Source organism: Schistocerca serialis, chromosome 2, assembly GCF_023864345.2.
Source record: "Schistocerca serialis cubense isolate TAMUIC-IGC-003099 chromosome 2, iqSchSeri2.2, whole genome shotgun sequence".
Taxonomy (NCBI): Eukaryota; Metazoa; Arthropoda; class Insecta; order Orthoptera; family Acrididae; genus Schistocerca; species Schistocerca serialis.
Window position 1 is genome coordinate 1087608608 of NC_064639.1, and position 17504 is coordinate 1087626111.

Genomic DNA, 17504 nt, shown 5'->3' on the forward strand with positions numbered 1-17504 from the left:
TGGTAGAGTTGTGCCACACATAATATTTTCTCTCCTTGGGGATAAGGAGGTCTGGTACAGCCTATTACATCTGACTGAGTTATACCACGCATGATATTTTCTGTATTTGAGAATTCAGAGCTGCTGACCACTGCCAGAATGGTCACAGAACCTCTTCTTGCTTCGGTCGCGGTGCCGACACACCATTTTCAAGGTCCTTGGCTATGTCTCCTCTACGATAGGCTTGTCGTGAGCTTCAGCTTTGGTACCGAATTCCTGATGCTAATGAAGCAAATGCAAGAAAATATCAACGCATTGTTGAAACTTTCGGACTTGGAAGTCGGGGAGTGTGAACTATGGACATGTGTCGCATCTTGGTTGAACAACGTTCAGAACGTACTTTTGGTAACAGGCAGGGTGCATAGGAGTGTCCTATTAGTGTTTCATTACATTTCAGCTGGACTTTATTAGAAAAGAGTGTAAAATTGTGATTCACATATATAGGTATGTATTTTCTTACCTTTGTTTTTAAACTTGCTGTGTAAAACTTGGGTCACACCTAATTCGCACTTACATTATTTAACGGCATAGCAATAATCCGTGGTCTGGAGATACTGGCCTTGACAGCTAAATAAAAACCCGCCCCAGCTTAAGTTTTTGATAAAGATCGTCAGCAACGGCTACCGAAGACATCCAGAATAAGAAGTCGCTCTCATTCTGCTGACGGCCTTTTTAAAGAGGTTGGAGAAGCGGACTGAGGTTCAGGGCACCTAGTTGACCTTGGCGTGGGAAACTGTCTCTGAAGGTGGAAGAATCAACAGTGATCAACAGTATGGGGATGTAGAAGGCAATGGAAACCACTGCATTAAAGACACATACTGTGTATCCATAGAATACATGGCCTGTAACTGAAAATTGTCATGATGATCTCTCCATTGGGAAAAGATTCCTGAATAGTCTCCGTTCGGATTTTCAGGAGAGACTGCCCAGGTCGAGGAGACCATGAGAAAAAGACTGAAGAGCCAACGAAAGGATAACGTGATGCGAGATGGGGCGTGGAATGCCAGAAGTTTGAACGTGCTACGGAAACTAGAAAATCTGAAAATGGAGATGCTAAAGTTCAATATAGGTATAGTGGTGATCATTGAAGCCAAATGAAAAAAAGACAAGGATTTCTTATCAGAGGAGTGTAAGATAAGAACGGCATCAGCAGAAAACAGTATAAGAGGATAGGGTTTCGTTATGATGACCTCTCCATTGCCATAAGATTCCTGAACAGTCCCCCGTCGGGTAGACCGTTCGCCGGTTGCAAGCCTTTCGATTTGACGCAACTTCGGCGACTTGCGCGTCGATGGGGATGAAATTATGATGATTAGGACTACACAACACTCAGTACTTGAGTGGAGAAAATCTCCCATCCAGCCGGGACTCGAACCCGGGCCGTGAGGATTCACATTCTGTCGCGCTGACCACTCACCTACCTGGGGCGGACGCTGTAGAGGGTAAGAACGATACAGGAAAGCAGGTAACTGAGGGTGTAGGTCGCACGTGCTACTCTGGGATGAAGACATTGGCACAGGACAGGAATTCGTGGTGGGCAGCATCAAACCAGTGAGAAGACTGATAACCCATAAAACAAAACGATAACTGAACTTCACACAATTTTTTACAATGATCCACATGGGAATACTTTGTGACATCTTTTATCACTGTCTCTTTCCCCAGAAAAATTTTTATTTACAGTTTCGTAAATAACGGTGTCTTGGAGATAAACACTGGATATGTATAACTGTACACGAGAAACATCACGCGAGTTCTCTCAGTATGTCAAACGGTTCTGTATAGTGTTCAATAACGACGTATGACAACGTTTTCTGTTTGACCTTGTTGTATTCGTTTTGAGGACTTTCAGCCTTGCTTTGTCTGTTTGTGTTTCCTACATTCCTACATTCTGTTCCAAAAAAAGTGTATATCGTTTACCTTACGTCGATGAAATTTTGTGTGGGTTAGAATGAGAAGTGTTTCCAGCAGACCATTCCATGTTAGGTGAAGAGTGAATCGGGTGCCTAAAGTGTGATTCAGCATGTGACTGCTTGACAAAGAAGTCAGATTGTACAATTAGTAAATGATTTCGCAATTTATTACGCCAAATTTTCACTGTTTGCTTCTGACTTCGCGTTTCCGATATTTCCAGGAATGGTGGTGTAATCTTGTAACTGAAGCAACCGAGAGGCCGTTGTGTGGTAAATATCTGTAGATAAACTACACATTCTACCGTTTCGTGAGTTCAGGATCGCCTGCTATGCCTTCATCGTGCTCTCGAATGGGGTCACAGAGTTAAGAGAAGGGGATCGCAGTAAACGAATTAGTGAATGAATGGAATCAATTTTTAATTGTAATAACAATAATGGTACGAATCTGGAAGTCAATGCGGCCTTGACGAGGCTGTTGACGGTGTCTAAGGAATGACTGTGGAATTCAAATGTGCCGGATTGTAGAGTGTGAAAGAGAGACTGTGAAATAAAATGACTATCTTTATAAGGTTTCTTTAAAAGAGTGAATGGGATGTGCTAGATGGTTTCTTTTTTGTAAATGGGAATAAAGCCTTTATGTAAAAACATCAGCAGTAAGGGTGAGTATGTGTTGGTAGCTCTTGGGTTAAGTGAGAGATTTTTGTTAAGCTAATGATGCTTTGGCATGGCTATTCTCCCAGTTTCCAAACTATTCCGTTGTCTTGAGGTAGGGAGGCCCTATACAAACGTGATTAGTTATTTCCCACCAAGGTCTACCTAAGTATGCCACCACCCTCACATCTGTTTTTTTTTTACGCCTGAAAATCACTAGCCATGTTTCATATTTCAGTTTTGTTGCACCAATCTGTGTGATAATTGAGTCAGTTTACAAAATTCTGTATTTGTGTCATGAGTAATGATTGTGAGGATCGAGACGCTGACGCCCATCATATTTCATTGTTTAACTAATTATCTAGTTGTCTGTATCTTTAGACCACCTAGGAACAGAGCAGTGCTCTGACCAGTAATCGGCAGGTAGGATCTGTCAGCCACGCCACTTTATCTCAGTGGTGGTGGCAGGTCGCATACAACTCCAGGTCCTTAGAATTGTGAACTTCCTCTGGTACGACTGTGGTCACTCCCTAAAAGATTTGGTTTGGGAACTATGTTGTGCGTCCAGAAAAAGCAAAATAAAATTTTAATGGGCCACCATCCCTGTGAAAGAAAACCTTTTGCTGGCACCTTTTTGCTGACAGGCTGAAAAAATTTGAGGGAGATATCCTGGGCAAAAGAAAGAGACCACGCTGTTCTCTTGTGGGAAAGCTACGTTGTGGTAGTTCCCTCCTCCTGCCCCTCCCCCCCCCCCTCCCTCACACCCGCTGAGTGGATTGAGTGGGTCGCTGACCTATCTCACAGTGTGTGGACACACTTAGAGTGCATGGTGGACTCTATCTGCTCCCAGTCGAACAGCTTTGCCCATGCCAAAACAGAAGGGAAAAGGTCGGACATGGGGTGACAGGTAGCAGTTGTGGGCAACAGGTAGCGGAGACGACGCACCCAAACTACCGACACAGCCACTAACAAATCGCCTACATGTTGGGGCAGACCAACTCAACTGGGGCAGTTGGTCGATTGATTGGCCCATGAGTGGGTGGCTTCAAAATTTTTCTTCCTTTTGCAGGAGTAGGAATAGCGCAATCCAGACTCTGAATAATGTCAAAAACAAGTTTCTCTCTCAAAACTTGAGAAAGCACCTCACTGGCTGGGTTAAAAAGTACCTACTAGGTGGGATGTTCGAGTTTTCTAAAATTTCACTGAAGAATCTTTCACAGAGCTTTCCCACCGGTGAAGCATAGTCTGCACGGACTATAGTGAGAGACTCTGTAGCAGAGAGGTACAGAACATTTTTAGAGAGACTTATTTAGGGGATGTGGAGGAGGACACTCGACTGAAAGACGTGGGCGAGGGATACTCTAGTACCTCCCGCCGCAGAAGTCGAACACGCGCCAGAACAAATGGACGTGGCCAGCTTATAGAGGGCTACGCCTCCGCGGCGGCTATTCCGCGCAGCGAGGGCGCCATCGCTGCACCACGTGCAGACCGCGGCCAATAGCCGCTCCCTCCGGTTTCGTATGTTGCTCGTTGTTGACATTTGCCTAGCTCTGGTTCCAAGTGGATTTACTGGTGTTGTGGTTTCTACGAGCCTCCGTTGTGCGTCTCTTCCTTGTTGTGTCGGTCGTCGTCGGTTGTTGTCGGTTGTCGTTGGTCTGTCGTCCGACTCGTCCTGTGTTTACCCGGTGGTGCGTGCTCCACCGCCGGCGGCTTCCCATCCTGGCGGCTCCGATCCGCAGCCCAAGGCGTTCCCGCAGTTGGTTTTAGGTACTACAGATACTGAACTGCATTGAAGGTTCAGATCATCATCCATGACTGATGAGTTGTTGCTGCCAGTTGGGCATGGGGGATGCAGGTCTTTTCGCTCTGTCGATTCTGATGAGAGCAGCTCGTAGTGTGTGAGGAGAATGATTAGGGGTTTGTTTCTTTTCACCTTCATTGGAAGTGACTTTATATTTCGTTTTGCAGCAGAGGGATCATCCAAGAGCGGTTTACATGTCTGCCTGTGGAGCCAATACCTTGCTTCCTGCTAGGTTCAAAATGGTTCAAATGGCTCTGAGCACTATGGGACTTAACAGCTGTGGTCATCAGTCCCCTAGAACTTAGAGCTACATAAACCTAACTAACCTATGGACATCACACACATCCATGCCCGAGGCAGGATTCGAACCTGCGACCGTAGCAGTCGCGCGGGGTCCGGACTGAGCGCCTAGAACCGCTCGGCCACCACGGCCGGCTTTCCTGCTAGGACCGGAGCAATTACGCACCAAGGAGTGATTATGTGTTTTAGGGGGACAACCTGTTGAGGTGATTGCCACTCTTGTTATCCATGCCTTGTGGGCGCTTCAAGCAGATCAACGACTCAATTACTTTGCCCTGATGTTCACGGCTTGTATTCCCACTGGCTTTTGTATTTTATCAATTTCATTAATGTATGCTTCCTTTTTGTGTGGGCGAACCCAAACAATAAATAAAATTGGTGTTAATCTGGACCAGTGTTGTCAATTCAGTAGATAGGTAACTAACCCCTGTAAACGGTAACTCATTTGCAAGTACATATATTTTCTCATTGCGTGCTCCAGTGTGCGACAAATTCAGTTATACAGCGGAGTTCATGGGGAGCGATCTGATTCTGGGTCGGTGCAGCTGGAAAAGATCACAAAAAGGACCAAGAAGTTTTTAAGTCGCGTCGGCGTCCTGTACATTTTGCATAAATATTTGAAGGTTATCGAATCTAAAGATGCACAAGTCTCTGATATGACAATGCCATGTAGTAGACAAATAGCAGATTCATGATAATCATAAATGGGATATTATATGGCAAAATGGTAAACGGTTACTTGGAAAACATGAAGTACTTGTTGTTGTTGTTATCTTCAGTCCTGAGACTGGTTTGACGCAGCTCTCCATGCTCCTCTATCCTGTGCAAGCTTCTTCGTCTCCCAGTACTTACTGCAACCTACATCCTTCTGAATCTGCTTAATGTATTCATCTCTTGGTCCCCCTATACGATTTTTATCCTCCACGCTGCCCTCCAATGCTAAATTTGTGATCCCTTGATGCCTCAGAACATGTCCTACGAACCGGTCCCTTCTTTTTGTCAAGTTGTGCCACAAACTCCTCTTCTCCCAAATTCTATTCAATACCTCCTCATTAGTTACGTGATCTACCCATCTAATCTTCAGCATTCTTCCGTCGCACCACATTTCGAAAGCTTCTGTTCTCTTCTTGTCCAAACTATTTATCGTCCATTTTTCACTTCCATACATGGCTACACTCCATACAAATACTTTCAGAAACGACTTCCTGACATTTAAATCTATATTCGATGTTAACAAATTTCTCTTCTTCAGAAACGCTTTCCTTGCCATTGCCAGTCTACATTTTATATCCTCTCTACTTCGACCATCATCAGTTATTTTGCTCCCCAAATAGCAAAACTCATTTACTACTTTAAGCGTCTCATTTCCTAATCTAATTCCCTCAGCATCACCCGACTTAATTCGACTACATTCCATGATCTTCGTTTTGCTTTTGTTGATGTTCATCTTATATCCTCCTTTCAAGACACTGTCCATTCCGTTCAACAGCTCTTCCAAGTCCTTTGCTGTCTCTGACATTACTTACATTTTCATATTTCCCTAAACAAAGCTTGCTTTCTTGTTGTGCATTATTCCGTTATTTATCATCAAAGTGGAAAAGCTGAATTTCAGTCAAGCAGAATGGAACAGTTTGTGTCAAAGATTTGCGTAAAGTGGTCACTAAGGATATTGACATTGGGCTGTAGTGTAGTATATCCAGATCTTGCGTTCGACAAGTCTGCGTTACTTTTCCATTCCATTGTATTTTAATCCACTTCATTGGGATTCCACATGTACGCTTAGTAAAAGAATAAGGAAAAATGTACAACTTCTATTAAGGGAAATGTATGAACCTTATGACGCTTATATTTTCGAGCAAATGTTTAGAAGTTTGGTAAATAATACCTCATTTATGACTCTTATTAATCGACTGGTCATAATTGCCTGTTATGTGGTATTGTTTCTTCAGCGACTTCTACTTTCGTAGTCTTCATATCCATTAACCTTCAGGTGATTTACTTGGTGACCTGTTCCACTTCTGCTGTCTCTGATACACTGACGTAGTTGGGAACGCCGAAAATTATTGCCGAAATGCTCGTAAGTTCCGCAGTTTACGCACTGACTATACGCAATACTTTATTTAGGTCAGTGGCTATACACAGTGGTTTCTTTAGACCTTACATTATTCGCTGCCAGTTCAGAGGAATGCGAACAACTCACAGGTGTTACCATTTTAGAAACAGTATTCTCCTTCATCCGAAAGCTGAAGATTACCGTTTGCTGCGACTCAAATAATTAGCTTTCTTCATCCTTTACAGCAATGCACACTGGTACACTCTCAAACGTTTAATAATACCTGGTCTGCGACTGCTCAATTGTCTATAAAGTGACATGCATCACTAGCTACAATCAGAAGAGATAACAGCTAAGGTGTCGTCCTACGTGATGTCCAGTGCTGCTGCACCAGACTGATTCATATTAGTGTCATTTGATGACTGTTTTAGATAATTGTTAGTGACGGACACTCCTCAAGATCCCGAACAAAGTAGACTACACTCTAAATCCCCTCAGACGAATATTCCATTTATAGATGTCAAACTACAGGGTGTTTCAAAAATGACCGGTATATTTGAAACGGCAATAAAAACTAAACGAGCAGCGATAGAAATACACCGTTTGTTGCAATATGCTTGTGACAACAGTACATTATCAGGCAGACAAACTTTCGAAATTACAGTAGTTACAATTTTCAACAACAGATGGCGCTGCGGTCTGGGAAACTCTATAGTACGATATTTTCCACATATCCACCATGCGTAGCAATAATATGGCGTAGTCTCTGAATGAAATTACCCGAAACCTTTGACAACGTGTCTGGCGGAATGGCTTCACATGCAGATGAGATGTACTGCTTCAGCTGTTCAATTGTTTCTGGATTCTGGCGGTACACCTGGTCTTTCACGTGTCCCCACAGAAAGAAGTCACAGGGGTTCATGTCTGGCGAATAGGGAGGCCAATCCACACCGCCTCCTGTATGTTTCGGATAGCCCAAAGCAATCACACGATCATCGAAATATTCATTCAGGAAATTAAAGACGTTGGCCGTGCGATGTGGCCGGGCACCATCTTGCATAAACCACGAGGTGTTCGCAGTGTCGTCTAAGGCAGTTTGTACCGCCACAAATTCACGAAGAATGTCCAGATAGCGTGATGCAGTAATCGTTTCGGATCTGAAAAATGGGCCAATGATTCCTTTGGATGAAATGGCGGCCCAGACCAGTACTTTTTGAGGATGCAGGGACGATGGGACTGCAACTTGGGGCTTTTTGGTTCCCCATATGCGCCAGTTCTGTTTATTGACGAAGCCGTCCAGGTAAAAATAAGCTTCGCCAGTAAACCAAATGCTGCCCACATGCATATTGCCGTCATCAATCCTGTGCACTATATCGTTAGCGAATGTCTCTCATGCAGCAATGGTAGTGGCGCTGAGGGATTGCCACGTTTGAATTTTGTATGGATAGAGGTGTAAACTCTGGCGCATGAGACGATACGTGGACGTTGGCGTCATTTGGACCGCAGCTGCAACACGGCGAACGGAAACCCGAGGCCGCTGTTGGATCACCTGCTGCACTAGCTGCGCGTTGCCCTCTGTGGTTGCTGTACGCGGTCGCCCTACCTTTCCAGCACGTTCATCCGTCACATTCCCAGTCCGTTGAAATTTTTCAAACAGATCCTTTATTGTATCGCTTTTCGGTCCTTTGGTTACATTAAACCTCCGTTGAAAACTTCGTCTTGTTGCAACAACACTGTGTTCTAGGCGGTGGAATTCCAACACCAGAAAAATCCTCTGTTCTAAGGAATAAACCATGTTGTCTACAGCACACTTGCACGCTGTGAACAGCACACGCTTACAGCAGAAAGACAACGTACAGAATGGCGCAACCACAGACTGCGTTGTCTTCTATATCTTTCACATCACTTGCAGCGCCATCTGTTGTTGAAAATTGTAACTACTGTAATTTCGAAAGTTTGTCCGCTGAAAATGTACTGTTGTCCCAAGCATATTGCAACAAACGGTGTATTTCTATCGCAGCTCGTTTAGTTTTTATTGCCGTTTCAAATATACCGGTCATTTTTGAAACACCCTGTATTTAACTAACGACCTTGACAGCCCACATTCCTTCACAGCCGCATTGTCACCTTCCAGCCCCGATAGGTTCGTGCTGCAACCAACATATGTTCCCATTTTACATAAGCAATGAACTAAGATGACCTGTGCTTTCGTAACTTTCTGGATGGCTAACGCAACTGACGATGTGATGTCGGCATAGGTATGCACTCAATTTCCTACTGCCATTGTAAAATTAACTTATAAATTGACATATTCTCTTCAGTTTTACTATGTCGTTCATAGTAGTTCCTTGGTGTTCAACACAACAACCTTGCTCATATGTTAAAAACTACACGCAATACTTAGAAGAAAAAAAATGGGTAATACGTACCTGTTGCAATGGTTCATTAAGCTCTTTCTTATACTCCATTTTGAACTTAGGTAAAAAGACAAGTACATCATTTTCGTACATATTACTGGTGACATCTCTCAGATTTAACTCTGCAAGTTTACTCTCAAGGTTCCTCAAACCGTCTGCTTGTCTTGGTAGAAATACAAGCATGATGAATTTGTTTCCCTGTTTTGATCAAGAAGAGAGGAATGTAAAATAATTTAGCAGGAGATGCATACGTTCGACAGTACAAAAAGCAAATACATTGTTACTAAAATAACATCATTAACGTTAAAGGATCATGCACAGCGTAATAAAAAATAGTTACAGTAGTTAAAAAAAAGTTCTAAAACTACTCTCGACATTTTTCTTAGCAGAGGCTACTCAATCTGTTTCAGATATTTTACAATCAGAGTTTCCCATGACCCAAGGTAATAAGGTCCTAATTCAGAAACATTGCATTTAATAGCAGGTTTAAAGTTACAAAACGTTACCCCCCAAAATAATATTTTCATAACATAATAGGTTCAGATTTTGTCTGAACATAAATGATTACTTCCGCACAATACCTTATAAGGAAGGGCGAGGACCTGTGCATCCAGATCGTACCTCATTGCGTACTTAAATTTGCTCTGTATCTGCATCATATCAACATTAGTCGCGGGGCCAGCATCCGTGAAGAAACGTCTGGGCGCAGTGTTCATTTTATTAAACTGTTTCTGCCACTCTGCTTTGAAGTAGACTGCATTGACTAGCACCATCAGGGTCTGACCATCCAGAGCTCCTAGAAGAAAGCACGGACTTAATGTAGTCACATTTTGTTTTCTCCATTCTATGAAATGTCAGCAAAAACCAAAAACTAACTTGCACGAGTCTCTTCTCCGTCCTCCAGTTAGATAATGTGTGCGAGATATTGCCCAGCCTGATTTCTGACATTTCTTCCAACTATGTGGCTGGGTCAACTGTGTCACCTCGCAATTTGATATGCTGAAAGGTATCGTAGCTTAGTGTGCTGTGACGATGAATTCACAAGTCTGTGTGCGAATTTTATCTTTTTATTTGCTCATTTTGATCATGTTTGAGGAATACACAAGGCTGGGTAGCTATGGAGGAAGGTTGCGGTTTACCGTGAAGGAAAGTGTATGGGCTGAGTGGCCGTGTAGAGATCACTGAGTGATCCCAGGAGGTTTGTCACAAACACTCTGGTGGAAGGGGGCCGGACTCATTGGTGTTGCTTTTCGCGGAATGCGGCTGGTCCCGGCGGAGGTTCGAGTCCTCCTTCGGTCATTGGTGAGTGTGTTTGTCCTTGGGATAATTTAGGTTAAGTGGTGTGTAAGCTTAGGGACTGATGAACTTAACAGTTAAGTCCCATAAGATTTCACACACATCTGAACAGGTTTTTTTTTTTTTTTTTTTTTCCGCGGAAGCGTCTGTAGAAAGCCCCCGGACGTACATTAAGGCTGCGAATGCAGTTTTCTCCTTTCAAAGCAGTTGCCGACTAGGCCCCAGAGAATTGCCATTCGTAAAGAATTCACCTTCCAGTCTACAAAATGGTTCAAATGGCTCTGAGCACTATGGGACTTAACATCTGAGGTCATCAGTCCCCTAGAACTTAGAACTACTTAAACCTAACTAACCTAAGGACATCACACACATCCATGCCCGAGGCAGGATTCGAACCTGCGACCGTAGCGGTCGCGCGGCTCCAGACTGACGCGCCTAGAACCGTTCGGCCACCGCAGCCGCTAGCCTAATGTTGGAAAACTCGTTGCCTTCCTTCCAAAATCCGGTTATCCAATCATGTGAATCTCGTCCGACACCGTGATTTGGTGCGGAGGACTTGGCCAATGAGTGGAACCTAGCTGGGAGTCAGTACCAACCTTATGTGCACTACAATGCATTAAGCAAGTCAAGAATGGTAAATTTGCGCAGAGTTCCCGTGTATTCTGGAGAAGAACTCAAGATTATCGCTGGTCACACTGGCAATTCCTGGAGATCCTCCCCTCCGGATTGAATCTTTCGAGATTCAGAGAGGCAGTTGGAAACGAGGATTGCGTTTCGGGACCTGCCGTGGAGAGGACGTCTGGACCTGTCCCAAGGTCGGTTGCAGCTATTCCCGGCCGCCATCTCAGCCATTTTGCATCCGGTGCTGACTGCATTGGGGTACATATGCGCCGATTTCTAAATAAGTTTCGCATTTCGCATTTAGAGATGTCCATTATCTGAGCAGCTCACAATCTTCGGGATTCGCAGCGCAGATTGGGTTGCTTGATTACTTATTTGACGAGTCTTGCACTCGATTACTTTGCACTTTGCGAGATGTGCAGACTGCGAAAGTTTGCTGGGTTTCCCAAATAGTCTTCCAGTTAAATACGACGCAGCCACGGATGTGTGGGGGATAGATTAAGGTGGAAATAAGCTTCTAGCGGCGTTCTCCGTTAATGTTCAGAGAACTGATTATTCACGACAGTAACTGCGTAGTATTAATTATCTTTGGTTCATGTAGAACTTTTTTCACAATAAACCGATATTCTTCAGTGAATCCTTGCTTTGCAGTTATAAACCCGACTGCCCTACAACTAATCGTAGGTAGGAAACTCGTAAATAATAAAGACAGTTAGTTACTTGCGTAACTAATTTGGTGTCTCACTGTGACGGTATGCTCAGGCTTTGGAGATTTTGATTAATTTGTTTAAATTAATGTACAATGAGCATTGCACCCACTCGCCTAACATCGCTAAAGTCGTAAGTGAAATAGGCAGAGAGCACATACAGCTGCCAAGGCCCAGCGCAATTTCGACATAATGTCTCAGCCGGACGCTATAAGTTTAACACCGTAAAAGGGGTAAATTTCAATGTTTATAAAGTCACTACTTTTCACCGTTTCCGATAACTTTCTGATTTCTCCACTGATTATCCTGAGTGGAGTACGCTTCTGGCCATCAAAATTGCAACTGTATGCAGGTGCGTAGAATTTCATAGTAACTGCAGTAATGCCGTCTGCACTGTCTCTGAAAGAATGGTTTTTCAGCGAGCTGTGCTGAACCACCTCGACACAGAAGTCGTTCGACTGTTGCCGTGACCAGCGCGCCGTCCAGGTCTCTGGCCCACTGACAAAACATCTGGTCATGGGCTTCTGTGAGACTGGCCACAGCTGTTGATGAGTTGAAGCAGCGTAGAATGCCGTGACCGTTCCTGTCATCTAAGCTCAATTCGAGCCAAACCCCAGCTGGGGTTAGAGGCATTCTGCTGTCCGAGACAGCGCTTCTGAGGTTTAATTGTCGCACTCTGTGTGCCAAATCACTTGGAGATTTAAGATCGTATTTTTCATGCTACACAATATACGCACAACAAGTAATATTTCGTTACTTGTTATCCTTCCCAGTGATGTAGTTTCAGTGGCCAATAGTGTATGTGTAAAGATTACCTTGGCGTCTCAAAATTTTTTTTCGTTCAGAACACGCCTCAGCCAACCAACATCGTGTCTCTAAGAGTCGTTGTACACTCACTGTACAATAAAAGTACAAAGTTCATCTGTGCTGGGCCCACAGCTTGCATTAAGTCACAATATGACATCTTCTTTGCACTTTTGACAGAATTAGTTGCTAATTGTTTATTTCTTATTGATTACATAGGTTAACGACAAGCTTATTTCGGCGTATCTTCCATTTTTTGCTGACATTACATTTATATAACGTTTTATTCTACGTTTATGCGACTATTAATCAAATTGCGTGCATGTGGAGTATCGTCTCAGTTGTGTGACTCAGAGAGGTCACAGTTCGTAGTGATAGACGGTAAATCATCGAGTAGAACAGAAGTGATATCAGGCGTTCCGCAAGGTAGTGTCATAGGTCCTCTGCTGTTCCTAATTTATATAAATGATCTAGGTGATAACCTGAGCAGTCCCCTTAGATTGTTTGCAGATGACGCTATAGTTTACCGTCAAGTAAAATCATCAGACGATCAATTCCAATTACAAAATGATGTGGAGAGAATTTCTGTATGGTGCGAAAAGTGGCAATTGGCACTGAACAAAGAAAAGTGCGAGGTCATCCACATGGGTATTAAAAGACATCGATAAATTTTGGGTATACGACAAATCGCACAAATCTAAGGGCTGTCAATTCGACTGAATACCTAGAAATTACAAATACGAGCAAATTAAATTTGAAAGACCACATAGATAACATTGTGGGGAAGGCGAAACGAAGACTGTGTTTTAGAAGATGCGGCAAACCCACTAAAGAGACAGCCTACATTACACTTGTCGATCCTCTGCTGGAATATTGCTGCGCGGTGTGGGGTTCTTACCAGGTAAGACTGACGGAGGACATCGAAAAAGTGCAAAGAGGTGCAGCTCGTTTGGTGTTATCGCTCAATAGGGGTGAGAGTGTCACTGATATGATACGCGAGTTGGGATGGCAGTCACTGAGACAAAGGCGGTTTTCTCTGCGGCGAGATCTATTTACGGAATTTCATTCACCAACTTTGTCTTCCGAATGCGAAAATATTTTGTCGACATCCATCTACGTAGGGAGAAATGATCGTTACAATAAAATAAGAGAAATCAGAGCTTGAACGGAAAGATTTAGGTGTTCATTTTTCCCACGCGCCATTTGAGAGTGGAATGGTAGAAAAGTAGTATGAAAATGATTCGAAGAACCCTCTGCCAGGCAGTTAAACCACGCGCCATTTGAGAGTGGAATAACCACGCGCCATTTGAGAGTGGAATGGTAGAAAAGTAGTATGAAAATGATTCGAAGAACCCTCTGCCAGGCAGTTAAGTGTGAATTGCAGAGTAACCATGCAGATGTAGATGAAGATATATGTAGCAGGAATATAAGGTTTTATCTTATCTTATAGTTACGTCTAGATCGAGTGAGTCCATAAATCGTCTTAGAACATAAATTCTCTTGGATATAGAAATTAAATACATGACTGATGTTAGAAGCATATTACATGAATGATTTGGATGTGTGTTTCGATCCAACCGACCTAACTCTAGCGGCTGCCGGAGGAATACAAACCACGACCGTTTTAATAAGATAAAATGTCCATCGAGTGATAGTGACAGGCTCACCTGCCATGGATACTCACCGAAATCAAGCACCCCAGTGCTGAGAGGCATCTACATTACCTGACTGATCCCTAGTGGCATAGCATCCAACAGCTGAGGGATAACATCGCCGAGGAAAGAATCGCCGGGGGTGGGGGGTGGAGGGGGGAGTTGGGGGGAGATCAGGGGGCCTTCTTACTAAGTCTGAGAACAGGCTTCGGGCGCAATCTGAGGCTGAAGAAGTCCATGAGCCATGCACAGTCACTCGGTCTGTTGCAAAGGAAGCCTCTCGGTCCTCAAGATCTGAGCATTTACAGAGGGTGGGATTGCTGGTAGCTGAGAGCTAGAGCGTTTAGGCAGATAATGGGGCCACTAATGGACATGGCTACCAGAGAGGGGAAGGAATCTAGTGTTCAATCTGGGTGCATATCGGGAGGGAGTCATTCGAGACATGGAATGGTTGCTTCTGGATGCCACGAAGAGCACATGGCGCAGCCAACTCACACGGTGGCTCATATCGGATATAACGATGTTAACGAAGTGTACCGCTTTGAATCGGAAGAAATTCTCTCTGGTGCCAGGTGGCTAGATGAAGTGGTATATACTGCCAGTCTTGCTTGCGAGATGAAGGCAGAGCTCACCACCCATAGCATCGTCGACAGGACCAGTTGTGCAACTTACAGAACCAAGTGTGGGGTCTGAATCAGAGGCTCAGGCGGTTCTACCACCATGTCCTCGACTTGCGCTATTGTCTGGTGGGTTTCCATGTTCCGTTTAGTATATTAGGGGTCAAATACACAGAGGAAGTAGTTGTTACACGGTAGTGGGGGCTGTGTGAAGGTGACTTGCGCCGTAGGGTGATGGGCTTGTATTTTCTCTTAATAGGTCAGGGGTCCACTACACAGGGGAAGCGGATACATGGGTAGTGGGCGTTGCGTGGAGGAGAGGATTTTTAGGTTAGAGGGTCTCAGGAAATTAAAGAAAGATCGTCGGTTTAAAAGCGTGCTGTGCAAACACAGGAAAGTAGACATAGAAATAATCAGTATTGAAGTTGTAAACGATCATAGCTGTGTTGGGAAAAAACCAGAGATCAAAGCACTAATAGAAACTCAAATCGTTGTAAGTATGGAAAGCTGACTAAATTCGGAAATACATCTACATCACACTCCGCAAGTCACCTAATGGTGTGTGGCGGAGGGGACTTTCGGTACCACTATCTAATACCTCCAACCTTGTTCCGCTCGCGAATAGTGCGTGGGAAGAATGATTGTCGATAAGTCTCTGTATTGGCTCTAATTTCTCGAATTTTCTCCTCGTGGTCAATACGCGAGATGTATGTGGGGGGAATTAATATGTTATCCGACTCCTACTGAAAAGTGCTGTCCCAAAATTTCAGAAGTAAATCTCTCCGTGATGCACAACGCCTCTCTTGTAACGGCCGGCCGCGGTGGCCGTGCGGTTCTAGGCGCTCCAGTCCGGAGCCGCGCTGCTGCTACGGTCACAGGTTCGAATCCTGCCTCGGGAATGGGTGTGTGTGATGTCCTTAGGTTAGTTAGGTTTAAGTAGTTCTAAGTTCTAGGGGACTGATGACCACAGCAGTTGAGTCCCATAGTGTTCGGAGCCATTTGAACCATTTTTCTCTTGTAACGTCTGCCAGTGGAGTTCGTTTGGCATTTCCGTAACGCTCTCTCGCCAGCTAAAAGATAACGTGACGAAACGTGCTGCTCTTCGTTGGATCTTCTCTATCAGTCTTACCTGATAGGGATCCCTGATAGATGAACAGTACTCAAGAATCGGACGAACGAGCGCCTTATAAGCCACTTCTTTTGTGGATCAGTTACATTTCCTTAAAATTCTTCCGATGAATCTGAGTCTGGTGTCTGCTTTTCCCAGTATCTGTTTTATGTGGTCATTCCACTTAAGGTCGCTCTGGATAGTTACGCCTACATGTTCCACCGCAGACGCTGTCTCCAGCAGTTTGTCATTAATAGTGCTGTACTGTAGTGGATTTCTTTCTTCAACCGAATTTTTTACAAAAAAACCTGACAGTTTCCAGTAAGGATGGATTAAATTCAGTTAGTGATGAAGTGTTCATTGCTGTCAGAAGTAGATTCCCATGTAGGGAAATTGAAGCAGATAGTTCCTAAGACTTAGTATGGGCAGCGCTTACAGTTAACAACTGGAATCAATTAATACTCTCACGGAAAAATAGTCATGACAACAAAAATAATTAATGTAGAGTAATGATATTTTGGGAATACATTTATCTATGTAAGATGTTTAAGCGATTAACATTGCAAGATCACAGGGTGATATAAGCGCGAGATAAACCATTGCAAATGCGAAACGCTGGTACATTAACAAGCGGTGTAACAGGCAGAATGTTGAATGCAAACACGCAGACTTGCATGAACTACGTTGTTCAGGTGACGGATGTCTGTTTGTGGGATGGAATTCCATGCGTTTTGTAACTTGGTAAGTCAATATAGGGACGGTTAATGCTGTTTGTGGATGGCGCTGGAGTTGTCGCCCGATGATGTGCCACACGTGCTCGATTGGGGACAGATCTGGCGAACGAGCTGGCCCAGGCAACACGTCGACACTCTGTAAAGCATTTTAGGTTACATCAGCGGTAGGTGGGCGAGCGTTAACGTGCTGGAAAACACCTCCTGCAATGGTGTTCGTAATGGTAGCCCAACAGGTCGAATCACCAGAGTCATGTACAGATTTGCAGTCATGGTGTGTGGGATAACAACGAGAGTGCTACAGCTGTCATTTGAAATCGCACCCCAGACCATAACTCCAGGTTTAGGTCCAGTGTGTCTAGCACGCAGAAAGGTTTGTAGCAGGCCCTCATCTGGCCTCCCCCTGTAAGAGGTCCGAGCAGATGTAATGCAGATGTAATTTTGTGTAAGAGGTCCGAGCAGATGTAATTTTATGTAAGAGGTCCGAGCAGATGTAATTTCGATGTATTGCTCATGCGCTGCCTGCGATATGCAAGGTATAAGAGAATCGCTGACCAGAGAGCAGTGTTGACTGAGTAGGTACTGTGTAGCTGTAGCAGTAAGTTGCTAGTGGTTGCGAGTCTGCGCTAGTCTGCGCTAGTCTGTGGTCTGCTCTGGTCTGGTGTATCGTGTTGGCTGCCTAGTCGCGGTGCAGCGATGCCGGAGCCTGAGTATTATTGTATAAGGTAAAAAGCAGCCTCGCGCATATCTAGTAATGTTATGTGAACTCCCATGTAAATCTTTTAAAAATGTCC

At 44.2% G+C, this 17504-nt stretch overlaps 1 protein-coding gene across 1 annotated transcript in view; it reads right to left on the minus strand.

The window, feature by feature from the left end:
* Positions 1-17504, minus strand: part of LOC126456637 (serpin B3-like) — a gene marked incomplete at its 5' end in the record, with an annotated part of 75991 nt that overhangs the window by 32305 nt on the left and 26182 nt on the right. The window contains 2 exons of the mRNA XM_050092380.1: positions 9187-9372; positions 9756-9970. Coding sequence (XP_049948337.1) covers positions 9187-9372; positions 9756-9970 — 401 coding nt within the window. The remainder of the gene's footprint in view (positions 1-9186; positions 9373-9755; positions 9971-17504) is intronic.